The 21,436-nt window shown below is 41.7% G+C and overlaps 1 protein-coding gene across 2 annotated transcripts in view; it reads left to right on the forward strand.

Moving 5' to 3' along the window:
• fam120c (family with sequence similarity 120C) overlaps positions 1-21,436 on the forward strand; it is a 30,901-nt gene that overhangs the window by 5,572 nt on the left and 3,893 nt on the right. The window contains exons 4-16 of one of the 2 annotated variants that reach the window (XM_012869391.3): positions 3,860-3,988; positions 6,959-7,061; positions 7,151-7,224; positions 7,304-7,578; positions 9,611-9,773; positions 10,182-10,265; positions 12,557-12,728; positions 14,163-14,412; positions 16,381-16,495; positions 17,352-17,561; positions 17,781-18,015; positions 18,759-18,945; positions 20,524-20,587. In XM_012869391.3, the coding sequence (XP_012724845.2) occupies positions 3,860-3,988; positions 6,959-7,061; positions 7,151-7,224; positions 7,304-7,578; positions 9,611-9,773; positions 10,182-10,265; positions 12,557-12,728; positions 14,163-14,412; positions 16,381-16,495; positions 17,352-17,561; positions 17,781-18,015; positions 18,759-18,945; positions 20,524-20,587 (2,061 nt within the window). The remainder of the gene's footprint in view (positions 1-3,859; positions 3,989-6,958; positions 7,062-7,150; positions 7,225-7,303; positions 7,579-9,610; positions 9,774-10,181; positions 10,266-12,556; positions 12,729-14,162; positions 14,413-16,380; positions 16,496-17,351; positions 17,562-17,780; positions 18,016-18,758; positions 18,946-20,523; positions 20,588-21,436) is intronic. The other variant, XM_012869402.3, reaches the window with a different exon arrangement.

Here is a 21,436-nt window from a genome sequence, read left to right on the forward strand (position 1 = left end):
ATAAAACAGTAGAAAAGGTAAATAAAGATAAATGTTCATGTCCTTCACAGAAGTATAAACCTTTGATTTAGTCGTGCAATTATCTTTTATAATTATCTTTACTGTCGCTGTGTGCTTCAGTTGCCTGTTAATTTCCTGATGATACAAATAGATTTTACCTTTCAGGGACAAATAAAGGATTATTCTAAATGTTCAGCAGCAGCAGCAGCCCTGTTCAACTTCTGCCTTTATGGTCATTTAGCTTCATACACTGCAGAAATTGAACTAAAAATATGTAAAATGTTTTTGAAATGATCTAAATAAGATGATCTGCCTATAGAAATTAATATTTTGACCCCTAAAATAAGATAATTAGATATACTGCACTGCAAATAAGATGATGGAGATTAGTTGTTCCTATTTTAAGTGCAAAAATCTTATCCCACTGACAGATAAGCTCATTTACCAGCTCAAATCAGACAAAAACTCTCATTTAAAGAAAACTTCACTTTTAGTTTTTTTTTTTTGCTGTGTATTTCTGATCAGCTGCAGCAGCATGGTGGGTTCCTGCTTCTTCTCATCTTTGTCTCGTTAACGAGGCTCTCAGGCGTTTTTCTTGAGTTGCTGCTGTTGCAGCGCTGCGGTCGTAAAAAGGGCCACAATCTGCCGGATATACGGATGAGTTTCCTTAGATTTCGACGCAAATAAGCACAGCAGAATAATTAATTGGTTTAGTATCGATTAAATCTTTGACACCTCTAGTATTATTTAAAAAAATGCTAACCTAGAACCCGGCGCCTGGTTCACACTGAAAGGCTTCCAGATGTAACGGTGCTTGTGCTGTAATATGAATATTTAATCATCTTTTAGATTAGTAGTGACTGCGGCTTTGTAAAGCTTTGACCTGCCGATACTAATTCCTCCAGTCAGGCTGCAACACGTTTCCTTCTAGCCTTCCTGCTGTGAGCGCTTAATAATTTATAGCGGGAGCAGAGGCGACGTCACGCTGCGGTCAGAGAGCAGACGCTTTACAGCAGGACTTTAATATTTTAAAACAAACACAATGATCATGCAGCTATTATTTTAATTCCATGCGTTTAGACCGGGCGCCATTTGAACGGCTCGGCTTGGACGCTCTGAGCAAAGTGTGGACCGGCTGGTCTGACACGCCCTGCGAGGAGCTGCCCTGTTCTTTTCCTCTAATGCAGGGAAATATTTACCGTGTTAAAAGTTTTGATACCTGAGCTCCAAACTTCCTCCCTAATCCTCCTGCAGGTGAGGCCCTTTGCTGTCTCTGTAGTGAAAGCTCGACTGATTATAGGTCATAGGATGAGCACAAACAGCGACGGGGAGTTTGTCCTCTATTGCAATGTAAACAGGAACTAATAGTAAGTAAAATTTGCACTAAATTAACGTATTTGTCTGTGATTTCAGCAGCTAAATAAGATTATCTGCCAATGGAATTGGATTTTTGCACTTAAAATAGGAACAACTCGCCTCCATCGTCTTGTTTTTATATCTAATTATCTTACATTAGAGGTAAAAATGCTAATTCCATTGGCAGATAATCTTATTTACCTGCTGAAATCAAGGACAAATACGTTAATTTAGAGCATTAACGCTCAGATGAGACCTCGTATCATTCTGTTCAGCCTTCCTGTTATCAGCTCAAATTCTTGCTCTCTTCCAGCTGAATGAACTGAATGTAACCTTTATTTATTTATCAGGTAGATCTGATTGAGATTAGAAAGGGAGACCTGGCCAACATCGGCAGCAGCACACAGACACTTAGAAATAAAAACCAGCTGACATATTGTGAAAAATACAGTTTCCTTTAATTTCTCATTTTAAACACTTTTTAGATGTTTTTATGGATTAATATCTAACTTCTTTCACTCTAACGGTGTTTTTGTTAGCCGGTCCTTTTAGCTCCTCACATGTAGCAACGATGGCCTCTGGTCAGCATTTTGCTTCTTTTACGGCTTTAAAGTGTTTATTTCTTCCCCTTTCTGCTGAAAACCACTCATAGTTAAAGGGGAAATGAAAAGTTCACATCATTTAAAACTAAAAGCATGAACTATAGTTATTGTAATAGAGGTGAGTTAAAAAGCAAATGTACTAACATGAAAATAATTCTAAGTGTGTTCGCCACTCAAATGTGTGACAGAGAAAAGCAGACGACACTTTTAGATGAGTTCAGCTTCAACGCGACTCAGTTTGTTATAATCAAATGTTTCCACCGGCCCAAAAATACGAATAAAGTTACATTTCTCTGTTTCTTAAAATAAATAAACCTTCGTCAGAACTGGAAATGAATGTGAGAATTACTCCCCAAACTGATCGGCTACACCCTGAAGAGAGCTGCCCTGATTATTTTTAGTTTTCAAAGAAAAGCTGATAAAAGGAGCACATTAACACCAGAGAAATAAAAAGTATACATAGAGCGAGAACGCGGTTGTCATAAAAGTATGAATATATGGTAAATATGAAGCTCCTGTTTTCACACACTTATACCAGCCAGCTGTATTCTCCCAACATGGCGCGTGTTGTGTGCATTAAACATGATATTTAGATAACGATTCAAAGCAACACGGCACCAGAATATATTTCTAAACGTATCGCCTGCTTCCTGCTGATGATCTATGAAGCCCCACAAACTGATAAAGGATTTCTGTGATTTCTATAACTAAACACCTGGAACGTAATGATGTTTCTGGTAGTGCTGAACAATTAATCGCATTTTCAATATAATCGTGATTTAAAAAACGCAATTTCCAAATCGCAGAGGTCTGCAATTTTTGGCTATGTAACAATTAGGGAATTAGACACGTCCATTATGTGTTGGTAAAATGTTTAAAGTGGGTTTGCCTCCACATGGAAGGGAAGACAGTTGCAGCAGTGAGATAATCTAATTTTATTACTTGTTTAAGAGTTTATATAATCATACATAGCATTAAGATCAGGTCAATCAGTTTAATACATAGACTTGCTTGTTGGTTGCACTTTATGTTCAACAAGGATTGATGTCCAAATCAACTAAAAGCAGTTCTCTTGAATAATATTCTGATTAATAGAAACATTAAAAGTTCTTGTTTTAAATAGTCCTTGTTTACAAACATCTTTAATTTAGACGCCATTTTTCTTGCTTGTGTTTAATGCAGAGAAAAGTCAAAATTGCAATTTTGGTTGTAATATATTGTAGTCAGAACTCAATCATTACTGCTCTGAGTTTAGATGCTGCGGGTCTTTTAGCAACTAATCTGCACAGCGAGGAAACAAATTGATTTGTTGTTTGTATATGTTTAAAAAGACATGATAAATTAAACTGGAAAATAAATCGCAATATTAAGAAAGAAAATCGCAATTAGATTATTTTCCAAAATCGTTCAGTCCTAGTTTCTGGTTCTTCTGTGTTCTGCTGTAGCCCGTTTGGCACCGTCGACCAAAATCAGCCCACAGTTGACAGAAAAACCTCCAGATTTAAGTTTGAGGTGAGCGAAAAGGTTCCTGGTCGGTTTAGCGGAAGACTTTCACCAAGTGATACTGCGGCTATCTCAACGTTTGCAGATCTGATTTAGTTTTCTCTTTGAGCGGAAAAGTTTTCACACATTTCAGCGTGCGTCGTTAACCTGTCTCTGCCGTTTATTAATTAAACCGTAATGTTCTGTTTTACTCTGCGAGTTTACTGAATGGTGAGAACATTAGCAGGGAGCTCCTGTGAACGTTTTTATTTAGTTTATCTGAATTATAAACTAAAACACCTTCCTAATAAATGTAATGTATATATATTTAAGCTGCAGCATTACTGCGGTGCTGCAGAGCGTTCCTCCTGCTGCGTTCTGGTTCCCGTCTCACCGGGAACCTCCTGCTGCCGTTTCAGGTGCGAGCCCATCAGCTGGTGCTGCCGCCCTGCGAGGTGGTGATCAAAGCTGTTTCTGAGTACGTGTCCTCCGTCAAAGACCTGGGAAACCTCGACGCCATCGCCAGAGACGTCTTCAAACAGTCACAGGTAGGTCTGCGCCTCTGGAGGAGGAATGGAAACGGGCGGCTTCTCCAGGAAAAGTAGCAGAATAATGTTGATGTTTGATCGTTTTTATTTATTCCCTGAGACAGCAGCCTGGAGTCGACTTCAGATTTCTGGTCTTAGAAGTCGAGGTGATATCCACATGCTTTACAGGATTATCCCGTTTAATCAGCACAGGTTGTTGGTTCAGTCTTTGGTCCTGATCGCGTATTCTGACCCAAAGATGGACACACAGTGGTTAAAAGTCACGGCTCCGCCACACCTGCACCGACTTGTCGGGTTTTCCATGGAGGTGCGTTCAGGCGATCAGTCGGGTGTTTTTCCACTTCCCCACACAGAGAGATTAAAGTCTTTGTGGGAAGATCTGCTAATTCAGGGCTCAGCGTTTGCTGCACGGCTCGCCTTGTGGAAAGATTTCAGCAGGAAGCAGCTTTAGGCTGAAAAGGCTGTCCTGAAACCACAGACTGATGTTTAGTCTGCTGGTGTGAATATATATTTATTCTATGCAGCGTTAACAGGCTCATTGTTCTGCTTTGGCATTCATCAGGTTTTTCTTTATGATCACAAAATGCAAATTCAATTAAATGTTATTTATATATCAACAATTAACACATCATGTCATCTCGAGGCTCTTTCCAAAGTCAGACTCCATCAGATCCTCCAGGTTGGTGAGAAAGTTTCCTCTCTAAGGAAACCCAGCAGGTTGCATCAAGTCTCTCCAAGCAGCATTCACTCCTCCTGAAAGAGCGTAGAGCCACAGTGGACAGTCGTCTGCATTGTTGATGGCTTTGCAGCAATCCCTCATACTGAGCATGCATGAAGCGACAGTGGAGAGGAAAACTCCCCTTTAACAGGGAGGAGAACCTCCAGCAGAACCAGAACCAGGCTCAGTGTGAACGCTCATCTGCCTCCACCCACTGGGGCTTAGAGAAGACAGAGCAGAGACACAGAAAGCTCAGAAGCTCACATTGACCCAGGAGTACTTTCTATGTTAGAGAAGACAGAGCAGAGACACAGAAAGCTCAGAAGCTCACATTGACCCAGGAGTACTTTCTATGTTAGATGGTAATAGAGGATGATCTGCCTCCCCTGATGATGTCACAGCTAACAGAACACCAGACCAGGTGTACCTTCTATGAAGAGAAAATGACAGAGAACAAAAAGTTAAAAGATCAAATAACAATGTGAAGCAAAGTAGGACCGACTGATGATGCTGGTCCTGACTGTGCGTTGCTTTACGTGGAGCATTCAGGGCTTTAAGTTCTTAACGTGATTAAACATTATTTCACTTAATCCCACAGGGTTGCCCCTCCATAAGCGAATGCGCTAGCAGGGCATTAGCTTGACGCATGCTACTGTACCGGGCTGCGTCACGCCTCGCTCGTCAGGCTTACGCTACCACACACAGATAAAAAACAAAAAACTTCTCCATCTGGGCTAAAAGCCAGAGAGAAAAAATGAATTTTAAGAGATTTAAATACAGAAAGTGAGCCGCCCTAAGCGGATCGCTCCCAGACCCTCTGCTGACAGTCGTCTCTGCAGTCTGGGCATCTTTTACTAACACGGGTTTTTTCTATAAACACGTTCTAAGCACATTTCTCTCTCTCCGGTGCTGAATGTGTGTCCTGAGCAGTTTTCCCGGCACCAATCAGAGGAACTCCAGTCGTGTTGGAGACACAAAGCAGACGAGGCTGCGCTGACGTCTGAAGACGCGTGCGTGGAGCCAGAGTTCATCCAGAGGCTCGTTTAGCTAACAGACTATTTCTAGCTCACTATGGAGCGCAGCGCTCCTCTTATCTGCAGCCAGACTCGTCTGCCTCACTGGATCTGACTCAAAATACACAAACAGATGAACAAAAGGGAATCGTTACAAAATCTCACACAGGTTCCTCTGCCACTTTATTAGGTACGCCTGGCAACACAATCTAGACATGATGACGGCGAGGCGAACTTCCATCTAAGCACCAAAATAGGAAACTAATGGTTGCTGTGACTGAAAGAAACGTCTGATCTGGGATTTTTAAGGCATAAACATCTCTCAGGTTTGCAGAGAATGGTCCAAAAATGAGAAAATAATCTGAGTGGACAAACAGGTTTAGTTTAATAAATGTTGACCGGTCCGATGAATCTCGTCTTCAGCTCCGAGATTCAGGTGGCAGGAAAAGAATCAGTTCTGATTAATATGGAGGCGTGGATCCGTCCCGCCTCGTGTCGACGATTCAGGGCGGGCGGCGGTAGATATATGATAACGGTGATAAGCTGATGTAAAAGTTATTATATAGGAATATATTCTGGGTTTTAACCGCGCCGTATTGTGAAAACGAGACAAACGGATCCTGATGAAAGAAAATCAGTTCACTGCAAAAATAGACCTAAAAATAAGAATTTTTTTTCTTGAAATGAATGTATTTGTCCTTGATTTGAGCCTGTAAATAGGACTATTTGCCAGTGGAATAAGATTTTTGCACTTAAAATAGGAACAATTCATCTCCATCATCTTATTTCAAGTGCAGGATGTCTAATTATCTTATTTTAGGGGTAAACATACTCATTCCATTGGCAAATAATCTTATTTACCTGCCCAAATCAAGGGCAAATACACTAATTTCAAGAAAACTTTACTCATTTTTAGTTCTCTTTTTGCAGTGTTTCTGCTGCATTTACTGGACAGGAGCTGAGAGCCGGATTAAAATGAACACGTAGAGATTTTATTTTATACTCCAGTAAAACGTGTGATATTAAGGAAGCGCTATTTAAATGAAATGACGTAATTTAGTGAATGTTTTAGCTTTATTATTATTATTATTGTATGTGTGGCGTCAGTGAAGAGTAAAGTTTTTTTTTTATGATGCGTTCTGACAATATAAGAGAAGTTTGTGTGTTTTTACAGTTTTATGATCAGTGGACGTTCTCTGTACTCAGGATGTTCTGTTTCTGTCCCCGTCCTGTTTTTAGTCACGAATGGAGGACAAGGTGGAGCGCTTTAAGAAAGCTGTGGACTATTTCTCAGCTGCATCCAAGCCCCGCTCTCCTAACATGGGGCCCTCGCCCTTCATCTGTGAGTGAGACGCTGTCATGTCTGACTGAACCGAGCCGGCTGAACTCTCTCTGCCCGACATAATTCAGTGTTCTACTCCCTCTGCTCAGTACCCGGGTTCGGACCCGTTCCATTTGGGGGACCACCTGGCCACATGGGACCCATCCCTCTAGGAAAGAATCAGGTAGATTAACGCCGTTTGCCAGGCGAGATTTTGTTTCTGTTAGTTCCTGCTAATAATCTGACGTTTTCTCTGTTTCCAGTTTCCTCCCCCGCAGGGTCCGGGCTTTAAGCCCCCGTATCAGAACGCGCCGTACGGCCCTCCCTCCGCCCCGCTCTTCCACCCTCCCCAGCAGCCGCCCCCGGACTGCAACGACTCGCTGACCGGCAAGATGGGCTTCTCCGATTGGTCGGCGCCGTACGACTCGACGCAGAGCGGGAGTCGGCTTCCCAACCATCACACCAGCGGCCAGTCTGGTCCCTCCCCGTCTCCGTCCTCTTCCTCCGACGGAGACGAGCCCAACGACAGCAACGCTAAGTAAATACGCCCGTACACGTTCCGCTGGTTGAAGAGAACGCAGCGGTAGAGCGCTTCGTGTCTGGAGGCGGTCTGACGATGAATCAGAACGTGTTCAGATTCTGTCAGGTTACCGTCCCGAGCTTCAGTGACTTTTATTATTGGGCTTTATGTGATAGACAACGAGGAGGGGATAAATGTGGAGTGGTTATAAAAGAAAAAACGATAAAACAAAGAAAAGGGGGCAGAGACTATTTTTATTCTGCCCCGTTCTAAGTTAAAACCCTTAATAAAATTAGCTTTAACCCGTTTTTCAGTATAAAAACAGCGGCTCTGGTCTTTGGTCTGTTAGAGAACGCAGACGGGTCAGAGAGAACGTCGCTGAGAATTTAAATCAGGGTTACGCTTTAAAAGCTTTCTAGATCTGAACAGAACTTAAACTAAAAGCCATAACTTCAGGATTTTATTTTACTGTTGTAATAAAACTGCCTGTAGAAAACTATCAGACTTAAGTAAACGCCTACTAAGGTCTTTTGGTTTATTGGTTGATTTTTAATGTTACTAATGATCTAATGTGCACAGACCAATAACAGTACAGTTAACATTTTGAGTTGAACAACAATTAATTTTTATTGTGTAATTATATTAGGAATAAGGTGTCCATTTATTAATTTATTGAAAAACCAAACCACCCCTGGCCCACCCTCATGGCGCCATTGTGTGTTTAATTTAAATTTTTTATTATATTTATTTATTTCAGAAATAACTTTAAAATTAACACGGACATCAATAGCAAATCGACGCATCTTTAATGAAAAGTAGCAGAGATCAATCTTATATCTGCCCCATAACTTATCTTACAATAATCGTACATCAGTTCTGTTACTAAATCTTTTTTTAACAGTGTTTACATCCATCTAGTCTCAGTTATCCATATTTGCTGTAATTACATTTTACAGTATTCAAAAAATATTATATAGCATCATTCAAAGTCAACTCAAAGTTCTTTAAACAGAAACAAAAGAAAACAAAAACCATTCTGCTTCAGAGAGCTTCTTGTAGAAAAGAAACAAATGCTAAATTTCTCTTTACATAATATTATTATTATTATTGATGATCATTTTGATCACAAACCACTAAATTATTCTGAATACTCTTACTGAATACACTTAATTTAATACATTTTTAAATACTTTAAGTGACCTTGTTTCTTTAATTTCTTTAAGTTTATTCCATAATTGTACCTTCCACTGTAACGCTCCGTTCTTTTACTGTGGTTCTAAATCTAGTTTATTTTTTTTAAAGACTTCTGTTCCTTTCAAGCTATAACTACTTGCTCTCTTTTCAAACATGTTTTGAATATTGGTTAAATATTTTTAATAGTTTTTAAGTCAACTAAATCATGAATTGAGTATTTTATCGTATGAATAATGGATTGGAAGGATCTCTAAAAATTACTATTGCTAATAATTGTTAGGCCTCTTTTTTGCAAAATAAACAATTTTATTTATCCGGAAACCCAGAATCAGAGCCTCAATGTTTTGAAGCAGTCAGGAAAGTTTTATATGATCCTAAAAGATGTTGTGGCGACACTTTTAGTCCAGAACGCCACATTTTTCCCTCAGGCTCCTGAAGTAGAGAAGCATCTGTTATTTCTGCTGATTTACTGTAAAGGGAAGAAAAGCTGGAGTGAGAAGCTTTTCTTCAGTTCTTTTCAACCTAACCTCTAAATTTAGTAGAGCTGGACGATAATTCAATATTCAATAAATAGAGACATATATCAATGATAAAAGAAACAGGGTCAATAAAAAGTTCAATAGAATATGTTTTTCCTCCTTTTACATTCTAGCCATGAAGGTTAATATTAGTCATTATTGCTAATAATTGTTAAAGGAAAATTGTTTTTGCAAAAAAGAGCTTCTTGGTTATTCACTACTTCGTTGCTCCGTCTAAAACAATAATAATTCAGCGTCGCTGTTTGTGAGAGGATCAGCAAACGTTGAGGTGTAAATGTTTGAGGACTGAGTTCAAACTGCTGCGTTTCTCTCTGCAGTCATCTGACAGACAAGTCGTCTCGGTGGGAGGATCCGGCTGGAAGGGGGGGGCCGGCGCCCGGAGACGGTTCCCAGGGCAACGGGAGCGGGTCCAACATTCCCTCACTGTTGTCGATGGCGACGCGGAGTCACATGGACATCACCACGCCCCCGCTGCCTCAGGTGAGACGGGAAGTCCAGCTGACTTTAGGGATGCTGGATATTTTTACCAATATTCTTAACACTGAATTTCTGATTCTGATGTGAGTCGATACCGATTATAAAGTAATTTCACATCATGTCAGTCACAAACTTTACTCATAACCCGCCTTCACTGTGACGGCTGCTAGATGCTGTCATCAGGGAGCGTCACCTTTCAGCATATTTCACAAAAACCAGCCGTTATATTATCGGCTTTATATTATCGGGGGAACAACCTATAAGGATATAGACAGATATTACATAATTATGATAATATCGGCTGATAATATAGGACATCCCTAGCCGACATCATTCAGGTTGAGTTCTTGTTATGACCGCTAACGACCGCTGGGCGCTGCCGTGTTCTCAGCCTGTTGCTTCTCTCTTCAGGTCAGTGCCGAGGTTCTTCGTGTAGCTGAACACAGACACAGAAGAGGGCTGATGTATCCCCAGATTTACCACATTTTGACCAAGGTAAGTAAAATCCTCCATGCAGCCCCAAACCGGCCGACTTGTTGTTTAACTGCAGAACCGAGACAAGTCACTGGTTTCAGACCCGTCCAGCTAAACGTTTTGTAAAAGAAATGTTTATTTTCGTCTGTATCTGAAATGTTTCAAACTGGCAGCAAGTCTTTGCTGAGCTAGAGTTTAAAACATTCCCAGAACCTTAGAGCCAGTTTACGTTAAAATCTGCAGGTTAGGCGTTTTAATCTACACGCCACTTCGTGTATCTTTACTTGGTTTATTTCTCTCACAACACGGACAAAGACTTTGACTGAGGAGACTTTCTTCAGTGTCTAAAATTTTATAACAATTATTATAGCCCTTAAAAAGATTAAATTTTATTTTATTTATTTTTTTATGCTTTAATTTCATTTACTTGCATCTGAATTGTTTTCATTCATTCAATAATGGCATTTTCTAAAACTCTCTTGATTTGCTGGCTCTAGTCGTGTTGAGGAGGCTTAGGTGTCGTTACACTGTGACAGATCTGCCGGGCCCGTTATCACGCAGAGCAGCAAACGGCTCGGTAGGAAGGAATTTATCCACCGACATTCAGCCACAAACCTGTGGAGGGTTTTTCTGCTTGAAAACAGACTTCAGAGCTGAATAGCAGCCGTTGTTGCCAGTGACTCCTGTGGAGCTGATTAAAATGCCTTCACGACCTGAAAAACACAAGTGGACTGGTTACTTTTTTAATTTAAGGCCTGAAAACATCTAAAAAACATCTTAAATGTGACTGTTTGAGCCTCCGGAAACCCAGAATCAGAGTCTGAACGTTTTGAAGCAGTCAGGAAAGTTTTATATGATCCTAAAAGATGTTGTGGCGACACTTTTAGTCCAGAACGCTACATTTTTTCCCTCAGGCTCCTAAAGTAGAGAAGCATCTGTTGTTTCTGCTGATTTACTGTAAAAAGAAGAAAAGCCCGGAGTGAGAAGCTTTTCTTCAGTTCTTTTCAACCTAACCTCTAAATTTAGTAGAGCTGGACGATAATTCAATATTCAATAAATATCGATCTACAGATGTATATCGATGATAAAAAAAAAAACGGGTCAATAAAAAGTTCAACCGAATAAAAGTTTTTCCTCCTTTTGCATTCTAGCCATGAAGGTTTATATTAGGCATTTCTAGGGCTGTGCATAACAATTGATACAAAGATTAATATCAATGTTTTTAAAAGCGATTTAATATTGATATTCTGGCTTTAAATATCGATTTACCTCCCAACCACTAGGGGGCGTTATCACAGCGAGGAAGAGCAGTGAGATGAATTTGCGGAACAGCTGAAAGGATCTTAGAAGCTCCTTCGTCCCTAAAATCAGACGTTTGGGACATTTTTGGTTTCTGTGATGCGTTAAATGCATTGAACCAAATGCACTTTATGTTTCTGTTAATATATCAGTGTTCAATAAATAAATATAATATTTGGCTGGTTTTATTGATTGATTGACTTTGAGCATTAATTTGAAAGTAATATAGATATTGGAGTCAAATCAAGCTGAGCTACGTATCGAGAATCGTATTGGCTCATCCTACATGATAGCCAGCCCTGGTCATTACATCCTCCTAGCCAATCACAACGCTCCGTCTCTAAGCTCCTCCCCCTCCATAGAGGTCAGAGTGCACACGTTCTTTTTTCTTTTTTAAAAATTGGTTTAAAAAGTTGGTTGAATAAAGGCAAGGCACATTTATTTATATAGCACAATTCAGTACAGAGACAATGCAAAGAGCTTTACATGATTAAAATATAGGAAAATAAAACAGAATAAAAGCAAGTAAGGATAGAATGTAGAAACAAAAAAGAACATTAAAAACGGTAAAACAGTTTAACTAGAACAGTCAAAGGCAATTTTAAACAAATGTGTTTTTGAATAAAGGGTTGAGTTTGAATTCTGTGTTTGTGTGTTTTTATCTAAAAATAGATCATTAAGCAACAGCATAAAATGGTCAGGGTTGCACTTAAAAAATATGTTTTGAATTTGTTGATAATTATCTATTGATCAATATGATTTCTATTTTATTGATGCACTTTTTTTTCTATATCGTCCAGCCCTAAAATTTAGACTTGGCTCAGTTTAGGGTGAAGTTTATTTATAATTTCTTGTCGTTTGTGTTATTAGAGCTTGTTGATTTTAAAGCGAATCTCAGGAAAACCCGCTTTGTTCTCATAATGTTTAAACACGGGAGGTAAACGGGTGAAGAACCGTGTCTGTGGACGTTCTCCGGGACTCACGGTTGTCCCGTCTGCTCCTCCGTCCCTCAGGGAGAGATGAAGATGCCGGTGTGTATAGAAGACGAGTGTAACTCTGAGCTGCCGCCCGCCTCCCTGCTGTTCCGGGCCGCCAGGCAGTACGCGTACGGCGTCCTCTTCAGTCTGGCCGAAACCCACCGCCGTCTGGAGAGGCTCGCCCTCCGCAAGAGGACTCCCCTGGAAGGTGGGTCCCATCAGGAGGGCAGACTCCCAAATGTTTCCTGACGCCTGATATACGGTAAAAGCTGCTTTATGTTCACATAGAGATGATGATTTAATCTTCATAGGGTCTGTTAGCGTCACTGTGGAAGAATAGAGTTCTTTGTTTCATGAAATAAAAAGCAGTTCTGCTCGTTAGGCAGTGTGAATATCACACAATAATCCACTGATTAATGCACAGCACACAGGATCTTTACAGCATTCTTAAAGATCCAGGCGGGCTTGATTGATTGGACCGTTCTGGGATTAAAAAACAGTTTCTGAGGAGTTTTTAAGTCCTGAACCTTTTTCTGTGTGAGAGGGAGGAGACAGGATGGTGTCTGTGGTGAGCGGAGTCTGCAGTAGGGCTGGAACAACCATCAATGTACCGACTAAAGGATTAACGACCCAATTACATCCACACAAAATGAAAATACTCATCCATAGCCTCAGTTTTTCAGATGCACCTTTTATTTTGAAATTCACAAGGAATGAGACTAAAATGAACTGATTATTATTATTATTATTATTAATTATTATTATTAATTGTTTTTGATTTAAATGTCTGCTGATCCCCGATAGGCGAAATTCATCTGCCTGATGGCATAGATAAAAAACATAAAATAGGATAAAAACATAAAATTGGATTAAGAAAAAAAATAAGATAAAACAAAAAAACTCAGTCTTTCAAGAGGCATTAAACTGCCTAATGGCAGCCGGGACCAAAGATCTGTACATTAAAATGGTTAAATATAATTTTTTTATATCAATAGTGTTAGATAATAAACTATAAATAATAATGTTAGACGGGCGGATGATGTCGCATCACATCGATCGGCAATCGTAACAGACTTGATGATAACTGCAAGCATCGTGTCGTCATCCAAACTCTTCCTGTCTGTCGGACTTTCTCCGCCTGGTGAGATGGGATCCAGGTAACACCCAGGAACTGTATTTATTATTTATTTTAATATTCCAGCTGATAGAAACCTGAGGTTTCTCACGTATGGGTCCCACATACCTCCACCCAGAGCGCCTGTGTGAAATCTCCACTGTCGCTCACATTTCTTGCCTTTCTCACTTCTCCCTGATAAAAGGAAGTGGAAGGCTGTGGTTTTGCAACTCGGCTGAATTTTCAGCAAACTTGTCAACCACTGATTATTGAAAAGCCAGAAGCGTTCTTTAAACAGTTTCCTACAGAATGTTTGTTTCTATTTAAACATTAAAAATCTTAACACTCTCTTATCTGTGTTATGCATATATTGCAGAACTAAATGTAAGTTTAAATGACCTTTACATTTAGAAACATTGACCAATTTAAGCCGAAGCTGTCAGGCTGCAGACCGCTGCTCTAGCATATATGGAGCTAAAGCTGGAGCTTTCCTTGTACCAACGCTCCTTCCTTCTGTCTGCGGTCCAGTTCCTCCGGTCATCGTCAAAGAGTGGAGCAGCGGGAAGGCCAAGTCGGCCCTGACACCGGAGCTGGTTCCGGCTCTGTGTTTCCGAGAGTGGACCTGCCCAAACCTGCGGCGGCTGTGGCTGGGTCGCGCCAGCGAGGACCGGTCCAGGAGAACCAGAGCCTTCCTGGCGTGTCTGCGCTCCGACTGCCCGGCCCTCCTAAACCCAGCACAGGTCCCCCAGCATCTGCTGCTGATGTGCTGCGTCCTCAGGTACCGCCTCCACCCTGGCTGGAAGGTCCCCTGATTGTCTTAGACTTAAATTTAAATGTGTAAATTTTGTTGCATACAGCTTACGACAATGTAATGAGATTACAATTGAAATAAAATAACATTAAAATATAAAGTGCAGCAGTGATAAGAATGTAACAGTGCAGGAGAAAAACTGTTGAAGTGTGCAGAAGAATGTTATAGTGCAAAGATAATGGTGCAAAAAAGGCATTAATTTGAAAAGTTCAATGTTGGCAGTGCAAAAAAATAATGGTGCAAAAAATGCAGTAAACCTTCAGTTGTGTACTTTTAAATTTAAATGGATTATAAAAGTTCAACATTGGCAGAGCAACATAATGATGTGAAATGGCCACAAAGTTTGTCTCCACATTGAGCGTGTTTCGTTTTTAGCCAGGAAGGTTATTTCTAAAGCAGAAACATTAAATTAGACTTAGACAAACTTTATTTGTCGTTCTGTATGCACAGAGTGCGTACAGAACGAAATTTTGTTTGCATACAGCTTGAAAATTAACAAGAAAAAGCAAGTATTGAGAAACAAAAACGAGAAACTTCTGTTAAAGCAACTTAAAAGCCAAAAGTTTTGAGCTGCTCTAAAAAGAGACGGCTGGATCCTCTGATCCGAGGTTGAGCTTTCAGAACCTTTCAGAGTCCAGAGTAACGCTTTCAGCCTTTAGTCCGGCGTCCTGCGCACTCAGCTGGGCCTCAGGGACCCGCTCAGGATGTCAGGATGCAAAACTGCTTTAATGTAAGATAACGGCGGTGCAGTTAAGCGCCAGCCTGCTAGTTTGACACGCTGAGCTCTGACCAGATTCACGGTTCTGTCAGCAGGTTGTAAACTTCAGCGATCTGGGAAGGAGAGCCGTAAAAAGTTAAATTGGACTCGTAGGTCTGAGAATGCGCCATGACGGATGACTCTAAAACTGACATGCAGAGTAAACAGTTTAATCCGCTTTAATCAAACCGGGGTCCGTTTGCTCAGGAGGTTCGGTTCGTTTGGGGCGGTGTGAAGGCGCGGTCCACCTCTGATCCGCCTGGAAACCTCGGCTCGGTTGACCTGAGCTGAGGTTCAGACACACGGGATGCCAAAACCAGGAAGTGGACTACAGCGCCGGGCAATCTGGGTAGATACAGCAGTAACTGAGCGATAATACATCAGCTCTCTGCAGCCGTGTTCTCTGCTGCTCGCACGCCGCCGCCTCACCGGCTCGTATAAAATATAACGATCTCATCGTCCTCTGCTCATGACAACAAGTCGGCTAAAATCCACGCCGTCTCCATTATGCTGCTGCTGAGCGACCTCTTGGCTTCAGTGGCTCCTGGTGCAGCGCCGCCACAGACGAGAGGCTTTGGTTCGTGTGACAAACTGCAGCGTGAAAGTAAACGGCACCAGCTGAAAATGTGCAATTAGGTCTTCTTCTTTTCTCTGGTGGGACGTGGAAGCTTGCAAGTAACATTTTCTTGAAATTAGTATATTTTTCCTTGATTTTTCCTTGATTTGAGCAGCTAAATAAGATTATTTGCCAATGGAATTAGTGTTTTTACCCTTAAAATAAGATAATTACATATCCTGCTGTACAATTCATCTCAAAAATCTTATTGGCAAATTGTTTTATTTACCTGCTGAAATCAAGAAAAATGCACTAATTTTAAGAAAATCTTTACTTTTGTTCCCTTTTTGCAGTGCGGAGTGATATTAAACACTTGGGGAGAATATTTAATGCGTCTTATCCGTTATATTTAGACCTTTCAGACCCATCCAGCTAAAAAGCGTGGTGGAGTCTCTCTGCTCTGAGCTTCTTCCCACGCCTCCCAGTCACAGAGTCTCTGGGTTCCCTCAGTGCAAACGTCCTGCCCTGAATTACAAAGCAAGACGAAACGTTTTGACTTTTTTCCCCCTCTCTCTGAACCTGTTGCTGTGGTTGCCAGTTCTGCTTTCTGTCCCCCTCTCAGGTATATGATGCAGTGGCCCGGTGGACGGATCCTCCAGAGACACGAGCTCGATGCCTTCCTGGCCCAAGCCGTCTCCAGCCAGCTCTACGAGCCCGACCAGCTGCAGGAGCTCAAGGTGAGGAGACGCCGGTTCTGGTTCCTGCACCAGAACCGCCGACCCGCCTCACCTGCAGTCCTGTTGTTTTTGGGCTGATCCTTTATTAAACGTGATTAACTCACTGAAACAGCTTCACCTGTCACGACTGGACCGTTTCTCTCTAGTGGTTAATGTGTAAAAGAGAAGATTTTTAGATTTATTTCATTTTATAATCAAACCAGCTCATGTTATCAATAGTGTGACCTGGCAATTATGAGAATAAAGGTGGATTTACAATAAAAAGCTTTAATTTGAGTAATTTCCTGCATTACCAGATTGTTGCACTGCAAAGACGGAATGAAAAAATATTTCCTGGAAATAAATGTATTTAATAGAGTGAATATTTTGACCCCTAAAATAAGATAATTAGCTAAACTGCACTAGAAATTAGATGGAGAGGAGTTGTTCTTATTTTAGGTGCAATAATCTTATTCCACTGGCAGATAATCTGATTTACCTCCTCAAATCAATAACAAATACACTAATTTCAGGAAGATTTTACTTATTTTTTTTTGTTTTTTTTTTTTTGTTTTGCAGAGTAATAATCTGGTTATACAGGAAGTTACTCAAATTACTCAAATTAAAGCATTTTAATGTAAATCCACCTTTATTCTCACTTAGAGAAAATTGCTTTTAGTTCAGTTTTTGCAGAGTTGTTATTAATTAGGTGCTTGAGATTAATTTGATCGGATAATCCCTGGAGCCCGTAGTGGATTCACCACTCATTTATTTTATTTTAGTTTATTTTCTCCTCCGTGATTTGCTGATTTCTGAGAAGCAGAACCCGCCCTGCGTTTGCCTCCAGTCTGTGAACGCTGCCATCTTTGTCCCTCAGGTGGAGAAGGTGGACGCCCGCGGCGTGCAGCTGGCCGCCCTCTTCATGGCCGGCGTCGACACGGCGCTCTTCATCAACGACGTCTGCGGCCAGCCGCTGCCGTGGGAGCACTGCTGTCCCTGGGGCTTCTTCGACGGCAAGCTGTTCCAGAGCAAGCTGGCCCGGGCCGCCCGCGACCGCGCCGCCCTGCTGGACATGTGCGAGGGCCAGGTAGGACGCCGCGGCGGCACACGGTGCGAGGCGGAGGGCTTAGTGTGCCGATGACGAACCACGCATTTTCAGTCACATGATCCCCGCAGGGAAGCTGTTTAAAGCTCTCTATGGGGGCCGGCTTCACTTCTAACCGTCTGACCAATCAGAGGTCCTCTTTAGATCAGGCTCGGCCGTCACCTGTAAGAACCGTCATGTGACCCGATGTTTGTCCTGCAGGAGGAGCTGGTGTCAAAGGTGGAGAAGATGCGCCAGGCCATCCTGGAGGGCATCAACCTCTCTCGTCCTCCTCCCCCGCCGCCTCCTCTGCCGCCTCCTGCCTTCCTGCCCCCCGCCATGGTGCCCCCGTTCTACCACATGCCTCTCTACCCGCCGCGCCCCATGGGGGGCATGCCCCCCCATCACCCGCATCACCCACATCACCCCGGCCAGCACAGACCCAGAGCTTTCCCAGGTACGCAGCCTTTCAGCAGGAAACAAAATTACCCGTCAGAGGAAAGATTCTCAGGCGTAAAGTTAAAGCACTTTGCTGCAGAAGGCCAGTTTTCTTTAAAAAATAAAGACCCACAAATTAATATTTGGCCTTTTTTTTATTATAGAGGGACTTTAAGTTACAGATAAAATCAGATTAGATCCTAAATATATAATCTAGGGTTTTACTGGGTTACTAGTTTCCTTTTTTTTGTTTTATAAATGTGATTGTGTGACATAAACTGAGCAGTAAACTACCCAATACAGCAAAAAGATTAATAAAAGTTTAAGGTAAAGTCTGGGGATGGGCGATGTAACGATATCAGAGCATAAAGGGTTACAGCTACAGCAGATTCAGACGGTTACTTTCTGCTCTTCTCCCCGTTTGTTTGTGACCAACATTTATTCAGTAAAGACAGTTTTACCGTAGTGCTGACATTACTGATTACTGCTCACCTTTGAAGTTAAAGTAGGTTTTTTTGGGTTTCTATTTGCTTAATAGCCCGAAAGTGAATGCAGTTCAACGCTCAATAACACAAACTGATTAAAATTTGTTCAGAAATGTTGTTTTACTGCCAAGTTCTTGTTTTTAAATGTAGGAAAATTCTAGTAAAATCAGGATTGTAACCTAATAAATGTCTGAATATTCCTGTTACCCCTGTAATCCTCTGATACGTGCTGATCCGCTGTGAATGTGAAGGTGTATCTCTGTATATTCTGTGCCAGGTTGGTACCATCGGGCCGGGCCGACTGACGAGCTTTCCCTCCTCTCTCCAGGCATCCAGTCCATCCCGCCTCAGGGAGGGAAGCTGGAGATAGCCGGCATGGTGGTGGGCCAGTGGGCCGGAAACAAGCCTCTCCGCGGCAGGGGGGGCTTCAACATGCAGGTGGTCTCAGTGGGAGCAGGAAAAGGGTGAGCACAGTCCGCACTAACACTCTGGAAACCTTTCACTAGAACCACTGATGTCGTGGTTGTGTTTGGAAATAAAGGATATATAGATATATGTAGAGTTTAAAGGTAAATATTCACCTTATTTGACATTTTATTTTTACAGCAGTAACTCACTCTGGTTGCATAAAACGCATTTCTGGAATATTATCACTTCCTGCTGGCTTAAAATTTGATCATTTTTGTCTTTTAAGCTTAGTTTTTGTTGAATTTGTCAGTAAATATAGTCTTTTTTTTCTGTATATATTTACCATTACATCATGTGACTGGGGTTACGTTACTGCACACGCGTACAATTGGTCAACAAGTCGAAGCAATGGAGGCGAGCGAGGGGGGGGGGGGGACTACCAGCATAGTTGCAAAAATAAATAATAAAATAAAGTCCAAGATCAAGTGTAAAAAGTTACAAGATGATGTTTCTGTTGGTTTTCAGTGAGGCTCTGTCAGGACTTTTTTAGTAGCTGCATTAATGGCAACCATCTGGCTTTCTGGTAGTTCTGCAGTACTGCCAGTAGATGGCGCCACGTCTGTTTATGTCAGCTCATCACGCTGCTGGAGTTCTAGTTACGTGAAAAAAGGACAATTAGAACATTATCTGGACAGACGCTTGGAGAATACAGCCTTATTCTATCATAACTGGTATTATAACGTGGCTGTGTACCTTTGAAGGAAACTTGGTTGTGGTTGGTGGAAAGATTTTTATTTTTATTTGCAGAGGATCGGTTTTTTTCTCCTTTAGTTTTAAACTGCAACATACAATGATGTATGTGACTAATATCTATTAGATTAAACATGTTTTTAACAGCATGTTTGAAGCCTTTGCTCAATTGTGAACAGTGATTTAACTTTTTACAGGATTTCCTTTTTCCAGTAACTATCAGGACAGCTTCCAGATGCATTTCAGGGTCTAACGTCAGTATTTTGTCATCTGAACTGACTTTTTAACCATAAACATAAAAACGTTTTAACAGTTCAGTCTGTAAACGGTTTAAAATCATCCCGCTATGGTTTTAATGGCAGGAGGACCAATGAGACGCCGGCGTCGGTCCTTCCTGGTTGCTGATGATCTGTTGGGTCAAACTTCTGCCCAAAGAGCAGCGAGGGCTTTTTTTTCAGCTCAAACTTACCCAGACGAAGTTTTGTTGGAGCCAACTGGACATTTTCTCCATGAAGCAAAACACTAGAAGGATTTCCCTGTTTATTATGGCTCCTGCTGCAATCTGCAAGTGGGCGTAGGATTAAGTGTTGGAGCCTTTTTTCTGCAATCCCCTGCCAGTATTTAGCCTGTGTGTCGACTAGTTGGACCAATTGTTAAAGTCACGTGTGCAAAAATAGGTTGTGATGATTTATTTGGGATTGTTAGCGTAAAGCGGGAGCTGCAAGCTCGCTGGGAATCCAACAAACGTCACCCAGCTACAGATTTTAGCGTTTGTTTCATCAGGGATTCACATACTGATCATTTTTAAATGAAAAAAGACTTTATCTGACCTTAAACGATCGGGGCGTTCCTCCTTTTTAAATGTTTCTGTTCCTTCGCTGCAGGAGGGGTAAGGAGATTCCAGCGAAAGTAAAGGGAGCGAAAAAGCCAGCTGCCAACAGAACACAGGTACGACACACGACGAGCGTTTATTTCCGCTCAGTTTAGTGATTATAACTCACAGCGGGGGGGGGAAAGAAGCAAAATTCAGTTTATCAGAAAATGAGAATATTCCATCGGACCAATAAAATGTTTTTAATACAGAAAAGTTCTGATGCGACCTAAACTATCAGAGCGAAGTTTACGGTCATAGACACCAATTAAAAAGAAGTGGGATGTTCAGAGCATGTTGATGGAAAACTTGGTGGAAGGAAAACATAGCCATCGTCAGCGGGACCCGTATCTGACCTCCGGGGGGCGCTGGTGTGAACGTCTCTGACCAAACCACCAGAACCAGACTTCCTGCTGGGCCCTGTGCTCCGGCCTGGTGTGGTGAGGGTATTTAGGCGGTTCCTGGACGATGAAGGCCTCCACGCTTACCTAAACCCAGCAGAACATCTGGAACATCTTGTTCTGGTCCATTTGACGGCACCAGGCTGTCCAGGATGTGGGAGGAGACGCGGTCAGGCCTGCAGACAACCTGAGAAGTGTTTATTTATTTAAAGGCTTCTCTGCCGTTAATTACTGAACTTATACCCCGTTTCCACTGCCCCTTTTTTAACCGTGCCGAGAACGGTAACTGATATAACTATCGAGGTTAAATGGAACGCAAACTGAACTGAACCGAGCCAGACACAACCGGACCGCGCTAAATCTAGACCAGTTTGATGGGCGGGTTTTTCTCTGGCTCGGTTCTCTGATAACAAAGAGCGCATGAGCAGACCGCGTCATCTCCTTACAGTCAGCTGACATTTCAGACATTAATAATAATACTAGCTTCCTTACCGTGCCACACGATTTCCAGAGATGATTCTGCTT

The sequence above is a fragment of the Fundulus heteroclitus genome, chromosome 1, assembly GCF_011125445.2.
Source record: "Fundulus heteroclitus isolate FHET01 chromosome 1, MU-UCD_Fhet_4.1, whole genome shotgun sequence".
Classification (NCBI taxonomy): Eukaryota; Metazoa; Chordata; class Actinopteri; order Cyprinodontiformes; family Fundulidae; genus Fundulus; species Fundulus heteroclitus.